At 36.9% G+C, this 24,298-nt stretch overlaps 1 protein-coding gene across 1 annotated transcript in view; it reads left to right on the top strand.

Annotated features, from left to right (window-relative positions):
• Positions 1–24,298, top strand: part of SPAG6 (sperm associated antigen 6) — a 128,567-nt gene that overhangs the window by 76,879 nt on the left and 27,390 nt on the right. The window contains exons 5-8 of the mRNA XM_063450782.1: positions 3,240–3,445; positions 4,713–4,886; positions 7,874–8,026; positions 13,599–13,790. Coding sequence (XP_063306852.1) covers positions 3,240–3,445; positions 4,713–4,886; positions 7,874–8,026; positions 13,599–13,790 — 725 coding nt within the window. The remainder of the gene's footprint in view (positions 1–3,239; positions 3,446–4,712; positions 4,887–7,873; positions 8,027–13,598; positions 13,791–24,298) is intronic.

Consider the following 24,298-nt stretch of genomic DNA (forward strand, 5'->3'; position numbering starts at 1 on the left):
CCCACAGAATAAGATGTCAATCACATCTTGTGGTTCAGACTTTGCTCCTGTGCTTTATGACAGTGTTAGTCAAAGTTACCAATAATTTGCTCTGCCTATTCTTAAAGCAAATAGCTTTTACCTCGTATTCATGTCTGCTGGCAATCTTCCTAAATGGCTTTTGTTTTAGCATTGATGCTCTCTATGGTACAAAATACCAAATATTTATAAATGTGTTTGAGTTTAGATAGTTGTAGTTAAGTGTTTGAAAGATATTTAAAACACAAAGAAGGGCTGTGAACAGCAGTTAAGTCCTTAATTAGAAAAGTTACAATCCCGCATGTTTATCCTATTGTGAATCAAAATGAAGAGAAGTGGAAAAAGGGGGGAGAAGCTAGACCCCCTCCATTGAGCAGATCCAACTGCCTGAATTGGTTTTATCAGCCAGTATCCTTTCTCTTTATCAGGGGATGTTTTGAAGGCAATATTCAACTAAGGTTGGAAGGAAGACTCTAAAGGAGACTCTAAAGTTGGAACAAAATGCATAGCAAGCTTTTAATTTCCTTTTGAAGTATAGAGTCAATCCATTCTAAATATGTAAAACAATTTGGCGTCCGAAGCAGTGGTTTTGGTAGTTGTGGATATTTTTTTTCTCTGAATGGATAATCTATCTGTGTTGTACACTTAGGGCTCTTGTTTACATGAAATCGTACCTTAACCACATAAATACTTCACATATTAAATATGTGAAATAAGCCATTTTGCAAAACTGTGAACTTTACCTATTATTGTTCTATCTGTCTATATCAATTGATCTGTCTTTATGTGTGTGTGTGTATATATGTGTGTATATATATATATATATATATATATATATATATATAATGTATGTGTGCAATTTATTTTGAGTCCCCATGCAATGCAGCTAATGTTAGAATGTGTAAGCTCTTGCCCTTTATGGCTATTTTAAGTTGCCATTTGAAGTAGTAATTGGATAATTTGGCTATTACTTTAAAAAATGCACAGTCCTTTTGACATACAACCTATCATTGAAAATCTTTGTGGTTCACTCACTTTAGTTACTCAAATTACCTCACCTTTGGGATAATGAGACAGCATTTTCACTGAAGCCCTGCAGCAATTTGTGAATACATCTAAAACACAGGACAAAAAAAACATCAGTGTCTGCTTAACTAAAAAATATCTCCATCTACACATGGCCTTTCCTTGATTTATTGTGAACAGATACAACTGGTGTATGTAATTATGGATTCTAGCAACATGGGATGAGGTTTGTTAATAGCCATCATGTCCCTTCTTTGGCGTCAGTTTTCTTGTGTAAACAAATCCATCTTTGCCATTTAAACCTCATAGTAAAATCTTCCATTCCTTTATAAATGTATAGTCTGTCTGACCCTTGTCCAGCTCAATAATGTAGCATAATGTATTTTGGTGATACCTCGCACGACTTTTTTTTAGTCTTCTTAGCTAGTCAATGAACAGTTGCTCAGATAGTTTCACTGTACATGCTTCATTTTAAAATGAAAGCCGAGATAGAGGTTTCTAATAGAACATTTCTGGAAATGTTAGATTCTATAAGCTGGTTTTTTTTATTTGTTAAACATCTTTGAATAGGAGCAAAGCTTTTTCTTTTTTTATTTATTTCTTTTTTTTCTACATTAAATAGTTTTTTATATCTGGTCCAATACATTTTTCAGGTCCACGTAATTTGTTTGGCGCTTTTTAAATAATAATAAAACCGTAAGAAAAACAGGGCAGATCAAGTAAGTCTGCCATGAAAAAAGACAATAAATTGTTTTCTCTTTCCCCAGATATAAGGTACTCATATTTTTAAGTAATAAGCTAGTATAGTTTCACAACCAGTCATTTTATCTCTTAGAAGTTTGCTTCACTGCAATAATAAACAGTAATTTATTCCAAAGACTTTTAAGGTTATGTTGCAATCAGGGATATATGGATTTATTGGACTTATTTAGTGTTTTACACCCCACCTCCTATAGACTGTAAGCTCGTTTGAGCAGTGTCCTCTTCAACCTATCGTTCCTGTAAGTTTTCTTGTCATTGTCCTATTTATAGTTAAATCCCCCCTCTCCTAATATTGTAAAGCGCTACGGAATCTGTTGGCGCAATATAAATGGCGATGATGATAACAATAATAATAATAGCCAATTTCAGTAATCAACATATTCTTATTCAAATGTAAATCTAGTGCGTCATCTATATGTATTTAGAGATTGAGTAAGTACATATTCTTTCAACATATAAATTACACTGCTATCTTTTAAGTGGCTAAATTACCGGTAGTTTTTTTTTTCTTGGATAACTACGGTATGTTATACACACCATAATATTTATTTGTTAGACCAAACTGTAAATAAAAATATTTATCATATTAACTGCTACTTTAATGCAATTATTTGTAAATGCTTAAACAAAAAAAAAGTGCCTGCAGTTTTATTCTTTATTAATTACGGTATATACCCCATCACAAGAGGAGAACCGACATTAAATAACAATATAATGTTAATTTTATAGCACACGTGTTATTGGTTTTGTACACTGTCTCTGTACACAAAAGTAAATTGTTTCATTACAAAATATTAATTTAAACATCTCTACAGGAATTCTGATGTTGATTAAAAAAAAACAAAAAAAAACCAAGACTCTAAATAGAACACTTTTATTCATACAAACATATTGACAGTAAATGCACTATTAGCCTTCTCTGAATTTATTTTTCACTTCAATTATTTGAATCCAAAAACATACAATGAATATATTATCTAGATTCTAGTTGGATGATAAGATGCAGATTTTTAAATCTATTAAATAGGCGAGATAACCCCTCCTCTATTTATTATACTGTGTGAAATAACCTTTCTTTGTACTGCTCAGTTATCCATGCATAAAATGCTAACCTATTGGAGGCTAGTCAGGATTTAAACAGTTGACATCTGCTTACTTTTTTTTTTTTTCTCCAGTAGAATAACAAACTATTACATCCTAATCTACCTCAAATGTGTGCATGTATAGAGAAGTACAGCTATTGACCAGTATTCCATTCAGCCATGGATTGGTCCACATGGCTTTCAGGAACTGGGAGGGCTGATTTGAAATGCAGATATCCAGACTGAGAGTACTCTGCCCTCTTTTCTTTGCTGTGTTTGTCATGGTGAAAAATGGCTTGCACAAGGGTCAGTCACCCATGCTTACTTAATTACCTCTTGTTGGACCCCCAGAACTGTCACAGGCTGTGGTGGATGCAGGAGCTGTCCCTCTGCTCGTCCTCTGTATCCAGGAGCCAGAAATTGCACTGAAAAGGATTGCTGCTTCAGCCCTGAGCGATCTATCAAAGCATTCTCCAGAGCTAGCACAGACCGTGGTGGACGCTGGGGCAATTGCCCACTTAGCTCAAATGATTCTCAATCCAGATGCTAAACTTAAGGTATTTTTCTTGATTTTCCTTTGTACTCCGTACGGTCTTTACGTTCCCAATCCGTCTGTCACCCTGTAGCATATACTATGATATGATTGATTGATTGATGGTGTGTTTGTGTGTGCATGTGTAAATATATTACAACTAGATATATTTTCTACAGCAGTGACATTATATAGAGCCCATAAAATTTAATTTTCTAAACTCTGCCATGAAAATCTATTCCTAAAGACAGATCATTTAATAACATATTTACTAGTGTAAAGTGTTAGCCTCCGGAGCAGTGTGTAATACAATGCTATTCTGGTACATATAGGGTTAAAGCAGCAGTGTCACCCTCTCTCTTTCCATTCACTTAGGAGTACATTATGCAGGTTTAAGACTTGGTTCTTTAAGAATCCTGTTAACAAAAAAGGCCTATTTTTGTAACTGGAAAATGTTTTTAATATACACCCAACATTTAATTTAAACAAGTATTGATAATGATAAATTCAGTAAGTAATAAGCAATGCGCACAATAATTCTCAAAACCCGGAGATTTACAGCAGAAACAAATATATTTAGTGACTACACGTAGTTATATATTTACTGACTACCTATCATTGTCGTTCATGGAACTCACTATTTCTAACCTAGGCTGTTTTACGTATACCATATGAATGGGAAAACAAATCAGAATTAAAATATGTGAGAATCAGCACTTGATTGCTTGCTTTGATTCAGTTTGTGACCTTTAATTTATGAACATTGAATCAGTCGGTTAGTATTCCTCTTACATTAAAACTGCTGTTTTTCCATTTTTACCTTTTAAAGAACATGCTTGGATAATGGTTCTGGATGGATTTTTCTACATCAGCAACTGCATATGGATGCATTGGCATGGCAGCTACTGGGAACTTTATTCCCCATGATTCACTACAGCTGCAGTGCCAGTGCTTAATTTATATGGCTGTAGATAAATGGCTGAGAGATGCTTACAGTTTTCAGCTGTGAATGTTAAATTACTGGTGTCAGGATTTTTCAAATACCTGCCAGTGGGGGTATTTGATTGATTTCCTTTTTGGAATATGATTGGGAAAATCCCTAAATTCTGTACCCCTGCAAACAAGCACTAGTGTGGGAGCTCATGGTCTAATGGAGCGACAAATAAGACATTAAGCTGAGTTGTTACCTACTGAGTTAATTTCTTCCTTTTCCTTTGAGCCATGTTTTAACTATAGTAACATGTACTTTGTGTATATATATATATATATATATATTTTTTTTTTTATCACAGCGACAAGTACTTTCTGCCCTCAGTCAGATCTCAAAGCATTCTGTGGATTTAGCAGAAATGGTCGTTGAGGCCGAGATATTTCCAGTTGTATTGACATGCCTGAAAGACCCTGACGAATATGTAATGAAAAATGCAGCCACTCTAATCCGAGAAATTGCACGACACACTCCTGAGGTAACATGCTCAAATTAGCGACACGTAGGGTTAACATATAATACAGCATTGATTAACGTTCTCAGTACATCATTGGGAGGTGTGGAGGGAGGTGGGAGTTAACTACAAATTAAAATGATACTTTAATCCTTTTCTATGTGAGTCATCATCAGATGAATTAACGTGTGGGATATTTAAATCCTTCCTTTTGTTGGTAGTCGCAGCACTGTGACTCAGCATGACTTCTGTGGGCTGTGGTGAAGGGACCTCCTGCCCTCAAGGGTTGTTGCTAAGTTGATAGCAGACGTGTTGATTCTGCGAGGCTAATGAGCACTTACTATACTGGGTGAGATGTATAAATAAAAAACGCTAACCATTTTGTCTCGCTCTTAATTTGGTTTTCTTTTTTTTGTGCTGGCTGTAATAGAAATGCATAGATCTGCTTAAGCTTCCAAAGTATGAAGATATTACACATACTATAATATCGTTATCGAATAGCCCTAAATAAACAAAATCCTTGACTTACAATTTATTTAGCAACAACCATGCAATGGGTATGATGATGTAGAATTATGCTATATGAAATAATCGATAACTATTTGCCCTGCCTTTCCATTGTCTGAGTTTTTCATTTATTTTTATATTGGTGCAGGCCACACAACTTTATGTATTTTAATTAATTTATTTGTTTTGTGGGGAGAGGGGGGGGGGGGGTTGTTAGTAGTCCTTTTCTGTTGTTGCACCATTTTTTTGCAATGGTTATGTTTAGTAAAAAGTGTCCAAGACAGCCAGCACACATAAGTATGTTTTACTAAAGCATGCCTTTGTTGATGATTAGCCATGTTTTGCTGAATAAACATGACGGTTACACAAAAAAACACCCCACGACAATGCAGAAGCCACTTTAATTTCTTTGTTTATGCAGTGCTTTTGACATCTGAGCCAGTAAACATACATTTGTGCCAAATTGCACACATGTCTGTATTTAATATCCCTACACATATAAATGGACTACAATAAACTTTGGGGAAAAACATGATAAATGTGAAATTAAAGGAACACACACAGGATTATTTAATAAAGCAAGAATTCAAAGTGAACTGAAGTGAATTTTAAATTCAAAGGCAAAATAGCTCAACTGGAAAAATTCTCTACGTTCGCTATGCTTTCAGGTTGACTACTCTGGCCTTAAATTTGAAATTGACTTTTAATTCTCACTTTAGTAAATAACCCTGTTATTGACACTATAATATATTGAGCTTTTGTTTAGCTATGGTGATGAGTACTTTTGGTTTGGTGAAATAACGAATTGCAAATACCGTAAGTATAAAATAGTGTAATTTCTTTTTTATTATCCCTAAGGGGAAAATCCAGTGTAATGGTCCCTTACCGATGACATGTCAGGCATGTCCTGATATAAAAGGATTTGCTGTACCCCTGGTCCTGAAGGGGTTATGAATTACAAAGATGAAATCGGTTTAGAAATTTCCTTCTGAAGCTTTAATTTATTGTAATCTTAATTTTCTCTTACCAACAACAGGAGGAGCCAGACAGTTATTTTTAATTATCATAATTTATATATTGTATGTTTTCACGCATCAGCAGCAAATGTGCTGGGTCACGACCTCTTGATAACTAGCATTATACAATTTCTTTTCCAGAGCAGTGTAATTGCTACTCTCTTAACATCACATGTAAACAAGCATCTCTGCTGATGAGTATTTTCCCGTCTCTAGATTAAAAGTCCGTTATTTTATTCTGTTTTTTTTGTGTGTTTTTTTTTTGTGTTTGCATGTTAAAAAAAAGACTAAATAATTCTACGAACATACTTTATTTTATTATTTGTTCTTCTGTTAATCAAACTCCTGTTTCTTTAACTTCACCAGCTTTCATTTGTTAATTTGTTTTTTTATTTTATTTCTATATTACATATTTATGCCAAAAGCACTATAAATCTGAGAAAAAAAGGGATCATCATAGTCCTCCCATATTTGTGTTACTGTATTAAAAAAATGTTTTTTAATAAATAACCTACAGTCTGGCAAAATTAAATTAATCAATTAGCTCAGGTTATATAGAGACCACTTTCAAACAGTTTACTGGGTCATTTAGGAACAAAAGGTTTAGGCACTGTAGAACATATGATTATTATTATTACTACTTTTGTTTTTTTTAACCGCCAACATATTGAAGCACTATAAGTCTGGAGAACAATCAAATAATTGGTGGCACTGCAAGCCTTATTTCGATATGGGGATTCAAAGTGGGACATATTGTTATCTTTGAAAGCTCTTACTAAAATGATGAATTATGCGAACGCTTAGTGATAATAACCCTCTTCCTTATCAGTGTGTATAATTATGCTATGTGATACATCACTTGTTCTGTTCTAAGGCACTGTAAAAATTGTTTGTTTCAAAATATTATAATACACAAGGGAATCAGTGCATCTTCACATTATACAAACTCAGCGTTCTAAAGCAATACACCTATCACGTATTAGAAACAGAGAATCGGTCACACATGTAGAGACACTGTATAAAAAGAAAGACACTTTCTATATAGAAGAATGATTCTTTAATCTATATAAATTACAACAATGATGCAAAATTGCCACATTTGAGCATTATTGTAATGTGGCTATTTTGCCATGCAATTCATCAGGCTTGGGGCATGTTAGGCCATATATTATTAAGAATACGAAGAAATGTACGGGGGAAAGTGCTAAATGTGTTGTATTCTCAGAAAAGTACAACGTTTTACGGGGATTTCTGAACATTTAGCACTTTGGCCCATGACTGCTTTTTTATACACACAACACATCAGGGGTTATTTGTATAGAGCTATTGTGGGCAACATTTTAAAAGTGGTACAATCACCATGAGGACCGGGTGGAATATTCCTACTAATTACTCCCTGTTTAGAACTTTGGCCCTGAGTTGCTCTTTATAAATGATGTTCATTGTGTTTCTCCTCTTGATTTCAACTTCTCTCCTGTTTGCTTGCAGCTGTCCCAGCTCATAGTGAATGCCGGGGGAGTGGCTGCCGTCATTGACTGCATTGGAAACTGCACAGGGAACGTTCGCCTTCCTGGGATCATGATGTTGGGTTACGTTGCTGCTCATTCAGAGAACCTTGCAATGGCTGTCATCGTCTCCAAGGTCCATATGTTTTCATATAGTTTTTGTGTGTGTGTGTGTGTGTTTTTTTTTTGTTTTTTTTAAATGTATTTCTTTTTATTTTAAGAAAGATGTTTCCTAATATTGTTTTCAGATATTAAATTACCATTTTAATCCATTCCTGTATATGAAAGTGCTAGATATTAATCTAATGTGTTGCTTAAGATAAGGCAAGACCATTTGTATTCTATATATGTTTTTTAAACATATTCTGCAATGTATGTTAGAAAAATAAATTTGGGTCATATTGCATTCTAACGAATATACTTCATATGTTAAAGGGACACTGTAGGCACCCAGACCACTTCAGCTAATTGAAGTAGTCTGGGTGCTGTGACCCTTTTGCACTTATCGCAACTGCAATGTTTACGGTACAGCTCTGCCTGCCCTCTGTGACTGTCTAAGAGACAGCCACAAGAGGGCTTCCGGACTTTTGGTCCGCTATCTGACGCTGGACGTATTCCTGGACCTGCTGCGTCAGATTTTCCCCATAAGAAAGCATTGAATAATGCTTTCCTATGGGGAGATCTAATGCGCACATGGCCATTGCCGCACATGCGCATTAGGTCTCCCCCACCGGCTGACGTCGGCGGGGAAGGAACGTGGGCGGAGCGTGACCCAGCTCCGAGGGACATCGGCGCTGGATTCAGGTAAGTGGCTGAAGGGGTTTTAACCTCTTCAGCCCCAAGGGAGAGGAGTGCGAGGGAGGGGGGCACTCCAGGAGCCAGGCAAACGCGTTTGTTTTCCTGGCAATATAGAATCCCTTTAATACACTGTCGGAAACAGTTACCCAATGCCTGCTAGTATGCTGAGATCGCAAACATTATTGTGAGAGCCAATGCTCCTCATCCCCAAGTACAGAATAAACAAATGAGTAACTCTTGTTCAATTTTCTTTAAAAAAACTAACAAAAAACAGAGGCAGCCTAGTGACTTGATAATTGCTATAATAGAATGAAGGAGATCCTGAAATATCTATCGTGTGCTAGAAGGTAATTGCTTGTCAGCAATATTTTGACGATCTTACAACTGTAAAAAAAAAATGTATAACCCAAAAATGCGTTTCAAGGTCAGTTATATTTTCAGTCTGCTTTTTGTTGTTCTTATTACATTTTGTTTAATTGTTTTGTAAGTGACAGCCTTTATAAATAGTATTGTTTTTTCATTGGGAGGGGTGATTGTTAGCTAAAATCTTCAATTTTCTTCAATTTACTTTGTATTTATTGAAATGAAGTAATATAAACACTCTTGGACTGGGTATTTAATGTAATCCTTGTGCAATTCATGCTCTGTTCATTTCTTTGCCAAGTCTATGGGCAGCTCAGTTTCCAGCTGAACTTTATTAGGCTTTCAGTTACCCAGTTTTCTGCCAAGTTCAGCTAAAAACCAACAGGTACTTTTTTTTTCTAATGAAACTGACAAATTCAGCCTGAGTTTACCCATGTTACAGCTCTTTTTCGCTTGGTTTGCTGATTCCCAGGATGTGAGCTCGATGTTGGTGCAAAATGAATCGAACTCCAATCTGCTAGAATAAGTTGACTGAATATTCAGCTTCTGTCATATTAAATAAAAACATTTTGACTTCTTTTGAATATTGAAATAGACACTAAATAGACCTTGTGCAAACCACAACATGAAAGCTGATAATACTAAGAATATTTAGCAGCCCTGCAACACAAGGCAGAATCTGGATACATCTGATTCACCTGAGTGCCTCTTTCTGTCTTTCGACCTAACCTTCATAAATAGGGCAAGATTGTCTACAGATAGCATGTGGGTCCGTTCTATGGAAGTAACATTTGTGGATGTTTAATCCAGAATTACCATAAAGTTCAAGAGGCCTTTTCTCACCCTTTCCATGTCACCATGTGGGAGGGAGCAGCACACGCATGACTTGTTGATTCCCTTTAGCTTTAGGATGGAGAATCATCAGTGGCTTTTACCAAGACTCATGTCTGTCGAGCAATGACTCTGCATTCAGCTATCTAGAAATTAGCTGTATTTTATCTGCTCATTGTTCTACATGTTTAGTCCTTACATCTGAACATTATCATCCCTGCATCCTGTTCAAGGAACAACCTGATTTCATCAGTGTTATGTATGAGTGCCACAGTAAAGTAATTAAACATCAACTTTTAAAAAAAAATTGGGGAGAGATCCTACATTAATCTTTTCTTGGTGTGATAGAAGATACCTATGGGATCGAATTTGCTGTATGACTTGCAATGAACAATTTATTTAATCGTACCTTCTGCAGAATTGGATCTTATCGCGCTGCCTGGTTGAAACCCAAGAAATGTTGTATAGCAGGCTAAAAATGGGATTTAACCGTATTTGTCTAAAAAAGAAACATAAGCTCCTTACTGATTTAACTAAATAATAAAATATGTGGAAATAAGTGCAACATCTGCATATAGTAAGGCAAGGAAAATACCTGCACTATACAGAGCAGATTTGAATGGTTGTGTTTTCACAGCAGGCTTACAATTATCTGAACAAAATGCAAATGAGCACATAGAGCATTGTCACTCTCAGATCTCCTACCCACATTTTTTCAGTTTCTCTTATCAACAGGCTGCTATTCTATACACAGCTTTTCGTTAGAAAAACCAAAAGAGTGACAATGCAGTTTGTGCTCATTTGCATATTTGGCAAGGCATTCTAGGAGAAGCCTAGAAACTCGCCCATCTAATGCTGCGGTGTTACAGGGATTGTATTTTATTCACTTGAAATGCACAGCTGTCGGAGTTGAATAAACCTACAATATCAACACACGCTAGAATAGTCAGATTACTGATGCATAGAAATCCTCCATGGCCTGAAAGCACTGCCCAGCAGTATAAGAAACTCCTATGTTCCCGGCATGAAATCCTTTAATCGTGTCCATTTCTTTGAGATCCGAACCCTAAACTGTTAATTGGTTTATCAAACTGAGCACATGGACTCCAATTTCAGCACTTTTCAGAAAGAAAGCAGAACTTACAAACATCCTGGTAATTATCTGGTGACCTGCCAAACCAACACACTAACACACCCTCACATTATATGTATGGACAGTACATATGGTTTCTCTCTTACCATGTGTGGTTTTATTTTTATATTTGACAAACCTATTCTTCTCGTTAGGCCATCATACAGTAGCTTGCCATACCTTTTGAGTTATTCTTTAACTTTCACAGTTAGTGTCTTCTTCCTTTAAATAAGGTGAATCTGAGGGTATGGGGGAGGTGAGTAATAGGAATCTGTTTGTAGTATCAACTTGTCAGAGGTGGAGGGAAGTGTCTGGAAAGTAACAAAGTGGATAGAAGAATATGTATAAATTTGCATAGTTAATGGTGGAATGAAAGATGATTTTACCTTTAATGTAAACTAGGGGTGTGGACATTGGAAGTTATAGTTAGATATATGTATGCCGTAATCTGTCCGATGTTTTAAGAAGCAGATGGTATTTTCAGATGTTGCATTGTATAATGCGATATCACAGTGTGCGATACAAACCAGCCATATTGCACTGTGTGATATCATCCTGTACTGCAGTTATCTAATAATTGGCCTGCGTACATTATGTACAGGGCTGCCTGAGGTAACTGGGAGTGGCACTCAATGGCTACAGCTGTGGTTCTCAGCTTACTAAAATACTGGAAGTGGGGTTGAGGAGAGAACAATGTGGTGTCTCACTCTCCCCAACTGCAACATGTCTATGTAACTTTGAAATAACGAATGGGAGGGGGAGGTGGGGGGGAGAGATATACAAGTAAAAAAAAAAAAAAAAAAAATGTTAACTAAATTACTTAACCATAAAGTTAAGTAAAATACAATTTCTGGCTCCTGGAGACATCCATCAACCACTCAACCTTTAGTCTCCTGGTGTATACTGTCTCCAGAATGTGTCCCATCAAATTTCAAAATTATCAATCATTTCCTTTGAGGCAACATATAATGTCCTCAGTACTGTTTCGATATTGGCAGTATTCCCTTAATTATTTCTCTCTCTCAATAGCTGAGGTTTGGTATACAGTATATACTTATATTATTTTTAGCCACCCGCATGTGTTCTCTTACTCAGATATGAGTTTTGATGATTGCCAAGTCCACAGTCTTTAGACATATTTTGGTATCTAAGTACATGGCACTTCACTGCTGTATCTAAATCACTTGATTATGTTACAGTATGTTGAACCACCCACAGAGGTTCCAGACCTAAAATGTCTTAAGATATAATAAATACATATAAAAAAAAATATAAATAAAATGTAAAAATATATATTAAGAATATATAACGTGTGCAAATAGACAGATACATTTATATGTCCATTATTGACCTCCCCAATAGAAAGTAACCACGAAGAAGCCCACCGGTAGGATTGTTGAAAGAATCTTAAGCAGTTGTGTTATTTAAATACATTAAATCTATGTGATTTATATATGTTTATGGATTTTTCGGAATTGTTTAAAATTGTAATGTTTGCATGTGTGAATTACTTGTGCAAAAAAGTTATATTTTTTATGGAATGGTGAAGGTTACAATAAGGGTATATTTAATTGGTTTTCTTATTCATGTACCAGCATGCAACTCACTTTTATATTTGGCTATCTAAATCTACGTATCTTAATCTAATCAATACAATATCCTTCTCATTTAATCATGTTAATGAATGAATGATTGAGGGAAGGGGCAGAATTGCATGGCCTTCTGTGCCGAGCGCAGCCCTTTAGATCAATGATTTAATGATGCATTCTCATCATATTAGTGATTACAACATGTTAGAAGTGACTGGTGGGCCTTACCCAGAATGTTTGTGATAAAATATTAAAGAATTAATTCTTTAAAGAGTCTCCTGGTCATGGTAATTATAAAGGGTGATGGATGCTATTCACACAGAGACTACCCGTCCTTTCATTAATGGAAATGGAAGACTATTAACAAAGGGAAGCGTTACAAATGGGAGATCATCCTAAGAGGAAAATGAAATGTGGGTGTATAGGCTAAACTTCGACTAATGAGCCTCAATATTATTTTTTTCATCAACAATTGCTCTGCCTTTTAATCCTTTCACCTGGAAGCCTGTGTTCTTCCTTGTTAATCTGAAAGCTGCTGGCCAGTAACTCAGACTCCCTTTTGTTCAATGTAAAGTGTTTATAATAGCATGATAAGGAAACACATTCCTATCAGCGAAAACAAATGGTCATCTTCCTCGGCAGCCATTAGATCTATCCTCTCCAGCACAGTGAGAGGATTATTCAGAATAACAGTCTAATACACATCTCTTAGAGGGTAGAAAAAGAAATGAACGTAACCTATAGCTGTTCACATTTAAAGTAGAAAAAGGCCTGCAACCACTTAAGAGCGAGTACACATTGCTACCGTGTCTCAGATAGAGAGCATACTAAAAAGCATTTATTATGATTTAATGACTGTAGTAGTGTATATATATATATATATATTATTTTTAAATATATATTTTTTAAACTAATCTTTAGCTACAATGCCTCAGTAGAAGTAGCTTTTGGCTTGCATGGCCTTTCACTAAGAACAATTGTGTTGAACTTTGCAGGGGGTACCACAATTAGCCATCTGCCTGTCAGAAGAATCCGAGGATCACATAAAGGCGGCTGCTGCCTGGTCCCTGGGCCAGATTGGGAGACACACTCCGGAGCATGCACGTGCTGTTGCTGTAGCGAATGTATTACCAAAACTACTTAGCCTTTACATGGATACCGACAGCTCAGAGGATCTGCAAGTCAAGGTAGATAGCCCTATTAATTATAACTGTGATGATGTCAACTGCATATTCTCTGCACTTCTGTTGTTAACTATTGTAAGCTTTTTCAACGTAGGTACACAAGGAACTGTGGGATTTACTTTCTAAATTCTCATCTGAAAATCCAGTATCAATACGTATATGTAAAGTGCAATCCTGTGCTTCAAAACCATTGAATGTTCCCTTTGACTGCCCTAGAATTTTATTCATTTAGTAATACAAATTGTGTTTTATTATTTTTTTTTTCTCTTTCACCAATTATCAAAATGAATTACAATTTTAAGAATAATTTTGTGTAATAAGATTAACAGGATTATTTACTAAAGGGAGAAATGTCCGAAATTCAAAGTGAATTTCAAATTTAAGGCCAAAAACATTATCCAAATTAGCCTGCCCTTTGGTGGGTCCCGCTCAGATCTCAAGCTGGTTTGAAGGGCAGTCTAATTGAGCTGTTGTCCGTTCTCACCTCTCTTGCTACTTGTTTTTCTCTCTTTAAGTTTAAAGGGTAATCCAGATGTGGATCCCTTCCTCACTGTGCTGAGAGGGATATTGGCTATACCTCACTGATGATACCTTACAAGGTTGAAACGATCGTCTGGGGTTGCCGTATCTTTCGTGCAGAGGGAACTTGCTGGCATTTTGAATCTGGACTACCCGTGTGGGTGGGACCAGTCTGATATACTTCAGATATGTTCTCTCTGTAATGGCACAATATGAGCTAAAACCAGCTTGAGATCTGAGCAGGGGACCCACCGAAGGGTAGGCTAATTGAGCTGTTGTCTGTTCTCACCTCTCGTGCTACTTACTTTTTATATCTATCTTCAGTTTAACTTAAATTCATATACATGGATTTCTTTATTTATGCTGGACCAATGTGTGGTTTAGCTTTCAAAATCCCTAAATTCTAATTATTTTCTTCTTAGTTTTTAAGTAGGGCATAAAAACAAAAAAACATCTGATATACAGTTCAGAAATAAACACATAATTTACAGGGGAAAAAAATCTATTCTGGTTGTATTTTCACATTTTCTGGTTCCTGTAACTTCAGGGTAATTAATTATACACCTGTCTAAATTTAAAAATTCTTAGGATAATATGAGACACCATTTTGTATATTTCTGTTAACCATAGCCCCAATACTGACATTGTCCATGTACAAATAGGGGGGAAGGGTACAAAGTATATACCTATGAGAGCTAGACTGTTGTTAAATTTACTTGTAGGTCATTCTAATTGTTGCAGAATATGATGGCTATTTAGAACAAATACATTTAATAATAATAATTACAACACCCATGTGTAACCATGGAATATTTTTGAGAACACACCAGTATTGTGGCCATCTCCACCTTGTTAGTTTGCCTATGTTGAAATCCGGTTTATAATAACATTTAAGAACTGGATCAAGCTCTGCTTTTATTTATGGCTCTCTACAAATAAATATAATTATCATTAGTAGATTTAATTTAAATCTTCTATTTAATATTGGCAGTGCAGTTTTAACCATGATGCTCCCAGAGTACACTGCATATTGCTCTGCTAAAATGTGCTATGGGCCCATCTGGCAATGACGGTTGTATAATGAAAACCTCTCCTTTAAAACAGTCAGTATTGTAAGCAGTGTGAGGCTTGTCAGCGATGTGTTGCCTAGCAGCATAGCAGAAATACTCTTATCTCCAAGTGGCTTTCTGCTGGCCAGGTTTCCTTGGACCAAACTTCTAAAACCCTTCATGCCTTTAAGGGATATGGCTAGTTCATTTGTTTTTCCAGTCTACAAGTATGTAGTATTATCAATGCGATACAATAAGATATGCATTAATCTTTTGGCATCAATAATAAACTAATAAGAAATAAAGCAGCATGTATACTGTATTACGTCATCTTGAATGTCCTTTGTACACTTGTATTTTGAATAAAGAGATACACTTTCACAGGCATCCATAGATCTTTTTCAAGGCATGAGCTAAGATAAAATCAAAGACATTCGTTCAGGGATTGATTTACATCCCAGATGCCCCTTGGCAAAATTATTTATGACACTCCCTCATTGCACCAGTCAAAGCATTGAGGGCTATATAAGCATAGATTTCATATTAGCTGAAGGGATTTCAATACTTGGTCCAATTTATAAGAGGAGGAAAATGACCCCTCGTGCCTTTCTTCATAGATGTCGAAATAGATGGAAATTGCTTGAGAATGAAAACTTTTTTTGCCTGCTTTTCTATTGAAGACTTAAAAACACAACTAATTTATTTTTTGGGAAGGGGTTATTGTTGTGTGTCTGTACGTGCAATCTTGCATTTCCTCTCAAAAACAAGTCTGTATTCAAATTAAAGTTTTAATTGGATATATTGACCACTTAATTTCACTTCAACTTACTGAATAAAACATCAACATTTGAAAGTAATGTAAACCTATTATGTAAGGTATCTGTACTATATATATATATATATATATATATATATATATAGTTAAGCAAAAATCTGCACACCAGTCAAGCCATAAGACTTGCTTTTCCCACAGAGATCCCAAATCTGCAGTGATGTTACTATCGTAAAGGATTCTGGGTTGGCATATACAAATTAGTTTAATCACATTTTAGCCTCATTCCATTTTAAACATGGATTCCTTTGAGTCTGTGTTTGCTGTAAACAACAGCTTTAAAACACAACTTGGGAAAAGATGCAAAGCCAGTAAACCCTTCATGGACAGCTGTTTCGTTGTTAATGCAAATCATCAGCATCAGGTTGGTTACTGGTTTGCTTATTGAGGCTTGGTAGTGCTTGCAAAGCAACAACCAAAGCAGTTTTGGTGGGGAAAAAAATGTGATTGAAAGCCCCTTCCACCTGAAGTCTGTGGATAGTTAATACAATGTTAAACAAAAATCTGCACACCAGTCAAGCCATAAGACTTGCTTTTCCCACAGAAATCACAAATCTACAGTGATGTTACTACTGCAAAGCATTATAAAACTAGGTTGGGGTAAATAACACAGTAACAGAGTAACAGGGAAGTTAATCACTCTCATGTTATGCCTTTAAATTCTGACTTTTTACTGACACTTGGAAACTAGCCATGCTATGTGCATACTATTACGAATTTGTACATTTTTCATGCTTTGGCAGCTGATTTGCTATTGGGTGGGCCACAATTCAGAGTAGGATTTGACAGGTAAATATATTTTTTTTACAGGCACATATTATAGTCTTGGGATCTTGAGATTCATCATGAGTAATAAGAAGCAATGAGTAAAATAGAGGCATTTTATTTATAAAATGGCAGGTTCATTATTTTGACGCAAAGCGCTTAACGCTGCCACTTTAATGTTAGCCGTCACATTCGCCTGACCTTTCAGCTCCCAATTACTTCCTGTGGGGATATCTGAAGGAGCAGGTGCACGTGAACAAACCGCGTACACTTGAGCAGCTCAAGGAGAATATCCGTGCAGAAATTCGAGCGCTAGAGCCTCATACATTAACTAATGTTATCAACAATACAACTGAAAGAGCCCGACTTTGCGAGGCGGCAAATGGAGCTCATTTAAAAGATATCATCTTCCATACTTAGTCAAACAAATCTCCATACTTTAAGCATTCATTGAATGTAATATCACTGAAATTGGTTCATTAATGAGAAAGTTATTGACTCCTCAAACCCTACTCTTAACTTTTGGCCCATCCTGTTTAGGCCAGAATTGTAAAGTAATTGAGAATTGAATTGGAATCTACAATTTTGTATATGTAGTTCCCAACCTTTTTCAAGTGTGTGTGTGTGTGTGTGTGTGTGTGTGTGTATATATATATATATATATATATATTTAAATAAATATATATATACCCACCTCTCGGTCTCTCTAAATAGAAACCACGTACATTTTTTCTTTATTAATTCTTATGTTCATAATGTGTTTAAATATTCCAGTCCAATCTTTTGTTCTTACTCAGCATTTAAAACCATATGCTTGTCCAAGCTGTTCCTCCCCCACCCCACACCTGGATTTAATTCTGACTTACACATCACAAGTAATTTTGGTGGTCTTTGCTCGGGTTCCCAGTGGATACATGCCCACCTCATTAAAACAACCACTTTATTTGTCAAAATTCAGAGCAGTTGTCTCTATCCAGTGCTAAAATAACAGACTGTTATAGATCATGCTTAGTTGTATTAACAGAGCCATGTGGGAAAAGTTGAATAGTGCCAGCTAGTGTTGCTCCCGCTGGCAGCCAGCTACCTTCACCCCTTCACTGCCAGAGAGCGAACTAAGGTGAAGCAATAGACATAACCTGCTTGTCAATAAAAGTGCAATTTTTCGATGCTCTACTGGCATAATTGCTAACTATTCAAAGATGAAAATTCATACTTAGCAGTGGTCAGGAAGTTTTGACAATTGTTATAGTCGATCAGGTTTTATGCTGACTGACATCTAGCATTGCATAAACAATATTTCTCAATATTTAAATAATTACTTTTTATTTATTTTTATTTCAGATAATGGGTTAGGGTTATTTACTAAAGTGAGAAGTTAAATTGAGTTTCAAATTTAAGGCCAAATTAGGCATACTGGAAGCATAGCTGACTTTTTAGATCTTGAATTTGAAATTGACTTTAAATCTCACTTGACTTAGTGAATAACCCTGCAATAGGGCACAGAGGGTTAAACCTCATACAATTGGCCGTATCAGACTAAAATCTCCACTGACGCTAATAAGGATTTTCTGGCTCATCCCTTTCTCTGGAGGTTTCCAAATATATAGTGTAATCTTCTGGAATATACGATTTAATTTCACTTTGTTTTATTGGGGAAACATGCTACTGTGATGGTATCACAATTATTTTAACCCTTTAATTGTCAGTTCAAAGCAGTGGCTCTGCAAGGATGCAATGTCACTTCAATTTAATTTACTTTAAAAAAAAAAAAAAAAAAACAGACCAAAAACATGTGTAGAACATTTACATATGTCTACAAAATATTTGATCTAGTAGTTGTCTGAAAGTGTAATGTATTTTTTTCTGTTATTGTTATCCTTCCAAGAACTGTATGCAAGCAGGCAATCAATTATATTATTTTGCAAATCTGCAGACCACTCCACCCTAGCTTTGAAGGAGCCCATCATTTTGTCAGTACCCATAAGAGCTATTCTGTTGATGCTGCAGCTGTGATTGGATGGTTAGTACAGATCTGGTTACATTTGTGTAAAGCTGACAGGATAGATTGAAGGTTGTCAATCTTGATCGCTATACTTGGAATCACATATATATTTAAACAAATTTCTTGACTGAGCATAGTGGGTCAGATAATTTACAAATGTTCAACGCTTTTACCATAACATTAATTATCTGTGGCCTATAAGAAGCCCATTCCTCTCTGGACGTAAACACCATATAGTCAGATATCGTGTACCTGTGTGACAAGAACAGCGTTGCTCACAAACTCCACACTACTTTTTATACTACTTTATAAACTCTGACTAAAAATGCTTTTTTTTTTTTTTTTAAATTCTTTATTTTTGTAGTGCAGTTGAATACAAATAGTTGGATAAATGACATAGACGAAGGAGAGATATCATGAGACACATTTAAAGCGATACACAATGTCATAGATGCTGCACTATTTTATATTAATAACAGAGATCAAGCTAAAAGAACAGGCAGGTATATAGATTCTCATTAGGCTAGTAGCTTAGCTAAAACATAGGGTTATTTTATATTAAAGCCCATTCAAGCTTTGTTTGCATGTCTAAACGAAGAACTGAAAATAAATTTGCCAGAGTAAGGATTATCTTGACATGAAGAGTTGGGATAGTGGTACACCCATGCTGCAACCAGCTCATTTAACTACTAGTATCAGTTATGTCAGGCTAAACATTTCTAGGTAATGTATATTCCTATTAAGGAATAGAAGAGTGGGACAGCTCTACACTGTGTAGGTATTTGGAAGACAGTTGACACATACATAAACAGTCCCTGTGAGTAAGTCCCTTTTAGCCTATGCCCACAGTTGGCAGGATACAGTCCTCTAAGGAAGCGATGTACCGTCTGCTGAGGGACCAGAGTGCAGTAGGTGTAAAGATGGGCAAGTCTGGTAGCCCCCCTGATTCTCCCTGAGGGCTTCTCCCCATCTTCATCCACTTGATGGTCCTGGGACACATCTCCGGACAGGGCCCATTAGCAGCCCGTCTTGATTTTTGCTGCCGCCAACGGCGTCCCTTTTGCTGGTCGGGGATCTTGTGTCTGGTCCGAGGGCGTCGGGAGATCCGCTCTTGTGGGTGGGCAGTACGGGCTTGTGGCCGCAAGCGGGGTAAGAAGCGAGCCTGCAGTGCTTCATAAAGTGGGTCCCTCTGCCGCGGCAGTCTCTTGCGCCTTCTCCTCGGGTGCGGCGGGATCAGTCTCGCCCACTGGCCGACGGAGGAAGAAGGTGGAGCGACGGGGGAGGAGCAGACAGCGACGTGGGACATGTCGCTGCCTGAGGTAAGTGACTGAAGGGGTTTTCACCCCTTCAGTGACCGGGGATTGGGGGGTGGGAGGGAGAGGGACCCTCCAGTGCCAGGAAAACTGATTGTTTTCCTGGCACTGGAGTTTCCCTTTAATAAATGCAATTTTTTTTTTCTTCTAGTGACCGTAATGTCTAGAATATAAGTTGGCGATCAGTCTGTCTTTTTCACTGTTGTTATTGTTTTGTTTTTTAATATCCTGCCATCCAACTCGTTGACTATAGCCTACTTCACCTATTTAGCTTTCCAACACTGCTTGGGTATATTAACTATCGATTCCTCAGAGCTGTAACGTTTACAATTGTAAACATTACAGCCATGTAACACCAATCTTACTTAAAATTTGTATACCTTTCATTTTTTAAAATATCTGATTTATATATAAATATAATGGAAGGAGGCAAAAATGTGATTCTTTGTTAAACTAATTTGCATATGCCCACCCAGAATCCTTTCCAGTAGTAACATCACTACAGATTTGTGTGATTTCTGTGGGAAAAGCAAGTCTTATGGCTTGACTGGTGTGCAGATTTGTTTAACATTGTATTAAATATATAATATGTATGTGTGTGTGTGTGTGTGTGTGTGTGTGTGTGTGTGTGTATATATATATATATGTGTGTGTGTGTGTGTGTGTGTATATAATATATACACAATATGTGACCTTGGCACTCACCCCTTTCAAAAAACAGCCCCAAATACGTTTTTAGGTAAGGTTTTTAACAGTCAACGATCATTTAGGTGATAGTCAAGGTGAATTTGTATTTGCAAATCCAGTATAAGACACAAAATACAAAAAGAAAAAATTTGGATGTAAGAAACCAAAAGTTTCTTGAGCACATCTCAAACTCCGGCTCTTTAGGTGTTGCTGAACTACACCTCCCAAGATTCTCTGGTCATTTGTTCCATTCAAATAATTCTAGGTGTTGTACGCCATCAACATCAGTGGGGGAAGGGAAGCAGATTTTGAGATTCCTGGTCTAGAGCATGTCTTGGCTAGAAAATTAAGTGAGCAACTGAACACCCAAACTATTTTCACAAAGGACCACTGCCGAGGTGAGTTTGGCTAGCAGCCAACATAACAGAGCTCTTGTACTGAATAAAACCCAGACGATGTAACTACCCGGCCTACGTTTTTAGATTGAAGTAATGGCATGGAGATTGTTACAGTAATCTTGGAGGCTCTGACACTGGAGATAAAACACAGAGTATGTGACCATCTTCCTGTAGGTTCTAAGACTGGTTAAAAATTCTCAGAGAATGACCGCCATCAATACTAAGGGGATGAGATTTAAACCATGAAAACCTGACCATCTTCTCCAGAGATTCTGGGAATTGAGTTAAGATCAGTATGCAAAGATACTATGAGATTAAAAAAAGAAACTCTGAAATTTGACCAGCCACTTATCATAATTGTTATTATCATCGTCATTTGTATTGCGCCAAAATATTCCTCAAAACTTTACAATATGACAATGCAGGAAATCTAAGAATACAAAATGTTACAGGAAGAATAGATTGATGAGAACCCTCAAAGAACTTCTTCAACAATCTTGAATAAGTGGGGTATAAAAACACAATAGGAAGTAGCACTTAGAAATTAAATAAAACATTTGCGCTATACGCTAACCCTAAGGCACAAGTACTGCAAGCTGGGTTCCTCTCATCCCCTTTTCAAATCACAAACGGTACAAGGCAAGGTTGCCCCCTCTTCCCAGTCTTATATATCCTGGCCTTGGAACCATTATTGGAATCCATTAAACTTAAAAATGATATAACCAGGGTCGGAATCTGCGAACAAGAGATCAAAGTCAGTGCGTTTGCGGATGACATCCTGTTGTATGTTACTAACCCTAAGATATCCCTTTCTAGCATTATGCAAATGATTAAGGCATACGGGCGAGTGTCTTACTACTCGTTTAACACATCTAAGACATAACCTTTGCTGAAAGGCCTGCCGGAGACTACCCTTTCCCACCTACATCGAACTTTCCAATTCGAATGGAGGTAAGATACAATCAAGTATCTGGGCATTACAGTCACCAAAAATCTTACAGACCTATGTTATGCTATTATGTGAAAACTTGGTATTCCTATAGGTTATTTTTAAAGAAATGGAACACATTTTTTCTGTCCTGGACAGAGCGAATCACGGCATTTAATATGGTCGTTTTGCCCAAGGTGACCAGAACTACCTGACATACAAACTTACTTTCATGCAACTGTCATTGCAACTAGCATCCCGCACCTATTGTCAAGGTCTCACCCCCAGTGGGTACAGATAGAGAACTGCCTGCTATCACCACACACGCTCTTCAATATAATGTGGTTACCAAAGCACCTGCGCCCAATAATTCCGACTTCTCTACAGAATATTAGATTATTTCTCCAAGTGTGGGAAAAGTCTAGAGACCGTCTCTGCAATCACATTAAGATTTCCCTCGCCACACCACTAGCGTCCCTCCCATACCTCGTCCCTACATTCAATGGTAGACCATGGTCCGAGAGAGGTGTTTCCCACATTTACCAATTATTTCATTTACACGCTCTTCTTGAGTTCGAACCCTTAATGAATAAATACACCCTCCCAAAATTCTCACAGTACTCCTACGTTCAATTATGGTCCTTTTTAAAAAGTGCTCCCAATCGAGATACCCTGACACGGACCTCCACAGCCAAAATCACAGAGTGGGAACAAATGTGCATTAATCAATCCTTGCTATCAACATGTAATCCAATCTCCATGTGTTACAAATTATTATCGCAATACCTACATTTTGCAAACTCCAACCCGGCTATGCACTGGGCAGATGAATTGCATTGCACATACTCGCAAAAACTTTTGGGAATTTATTATTAACCTACCTAGGAAGCTGATCAAATCAGCAGCTCACATAGAGCAACATTGCAAGACCCTTTACTGGTGGTATATGGTACCCAGCCGCATACACAAATTATACCCCAATTCCTCCCCACTGTGCTGGAGATGCAAATCAGAAGTGGGATCTGCGCTAAATGTGTGGTGGTAGTGTAGTGTCCTCCCACCCTTTTGGAATGCCATACACTCCAAAATCGCACAGTTAGTGAAGTGCACACTCCCATTCTCATCTCAAACATACCTTTTCCTGGACTTGCCGGCCACTATACCAAAGTGCAAGATGAAATTGATCATGAATATAGCGCTGACAACGCAAAGAATAATAGCAAGAACCTGGAAATCAAACGCCGCTCCCTCTGTTACAGAGGTACTGTCCGAAATTGATGCACAACGCTCGTTTGAACGGAACCCTGGCCCCATATTCTCCCCCAATAAAATTCACATTGACTCATGGCAACTATGGGACACATGGAGATTGGTTAAATGACCCCACTATGTATGAACCAAATCAAACTCACGATGATTGAAAGGTCTTTGTAGAAGCACCAAAAGCTGTGTTTACCTGCTTGCAGTTTTATGTCAATGAATATTGTTCGTCAACCCATAAAAGATTGCATGTATAATCACTATTTAATATTTTAGATTTGAAATATTAACCCTGGGAATGTAAGTATGTGTCCCCAGACTGAGCGTGGAGAGGAGTAAACACCCTGTTTAGATGTATATGCTTTCATAACGTACAGCTAGCCCCTCTCTCATTGAAAGTACTGTATTATATAAAGCATATAGAAGGGAGTATGTAGAAACAAACACTGCCTTGACTTGTATGGGAACAGCACGTTTAATAGCAGCGTATATATTTTCCTCATAGTTTTACATATACCGAGTTTGTAATAGATTTTATTGATCTATTTTTAACAGTCCTTTTTCAAGTTCTGAGCTGCATGACCTATATATCACATTATCGCAGTGAAACATGCTGTTTCCAAAGAATCGTTCATATATCACTCAAGGCTTCTCATAACTGCCCTATTTTTCACTATGAAACTTTGCTAACCAGCTGATATACTCATTTACTGTTATTTGCACGTCATTTACTGTCATTTGAGTCTCCGATCCATGTT

Source organism: Pelobates fuscus, chromosome 4 (genome assembly GCF_036172605.1).
Source record: "Pelobates fuscus isolate aPelFus1 chromosome 4, aPelFus1.pri, whole genome shotgun sequence".
Taxonomy (NCBI): domain Eukaryota; kingdom Metazoa; phylum Chordata; class Amphibia; order Anura; family Pelobatidae; genus Pelobates; species Pelobates fuscus.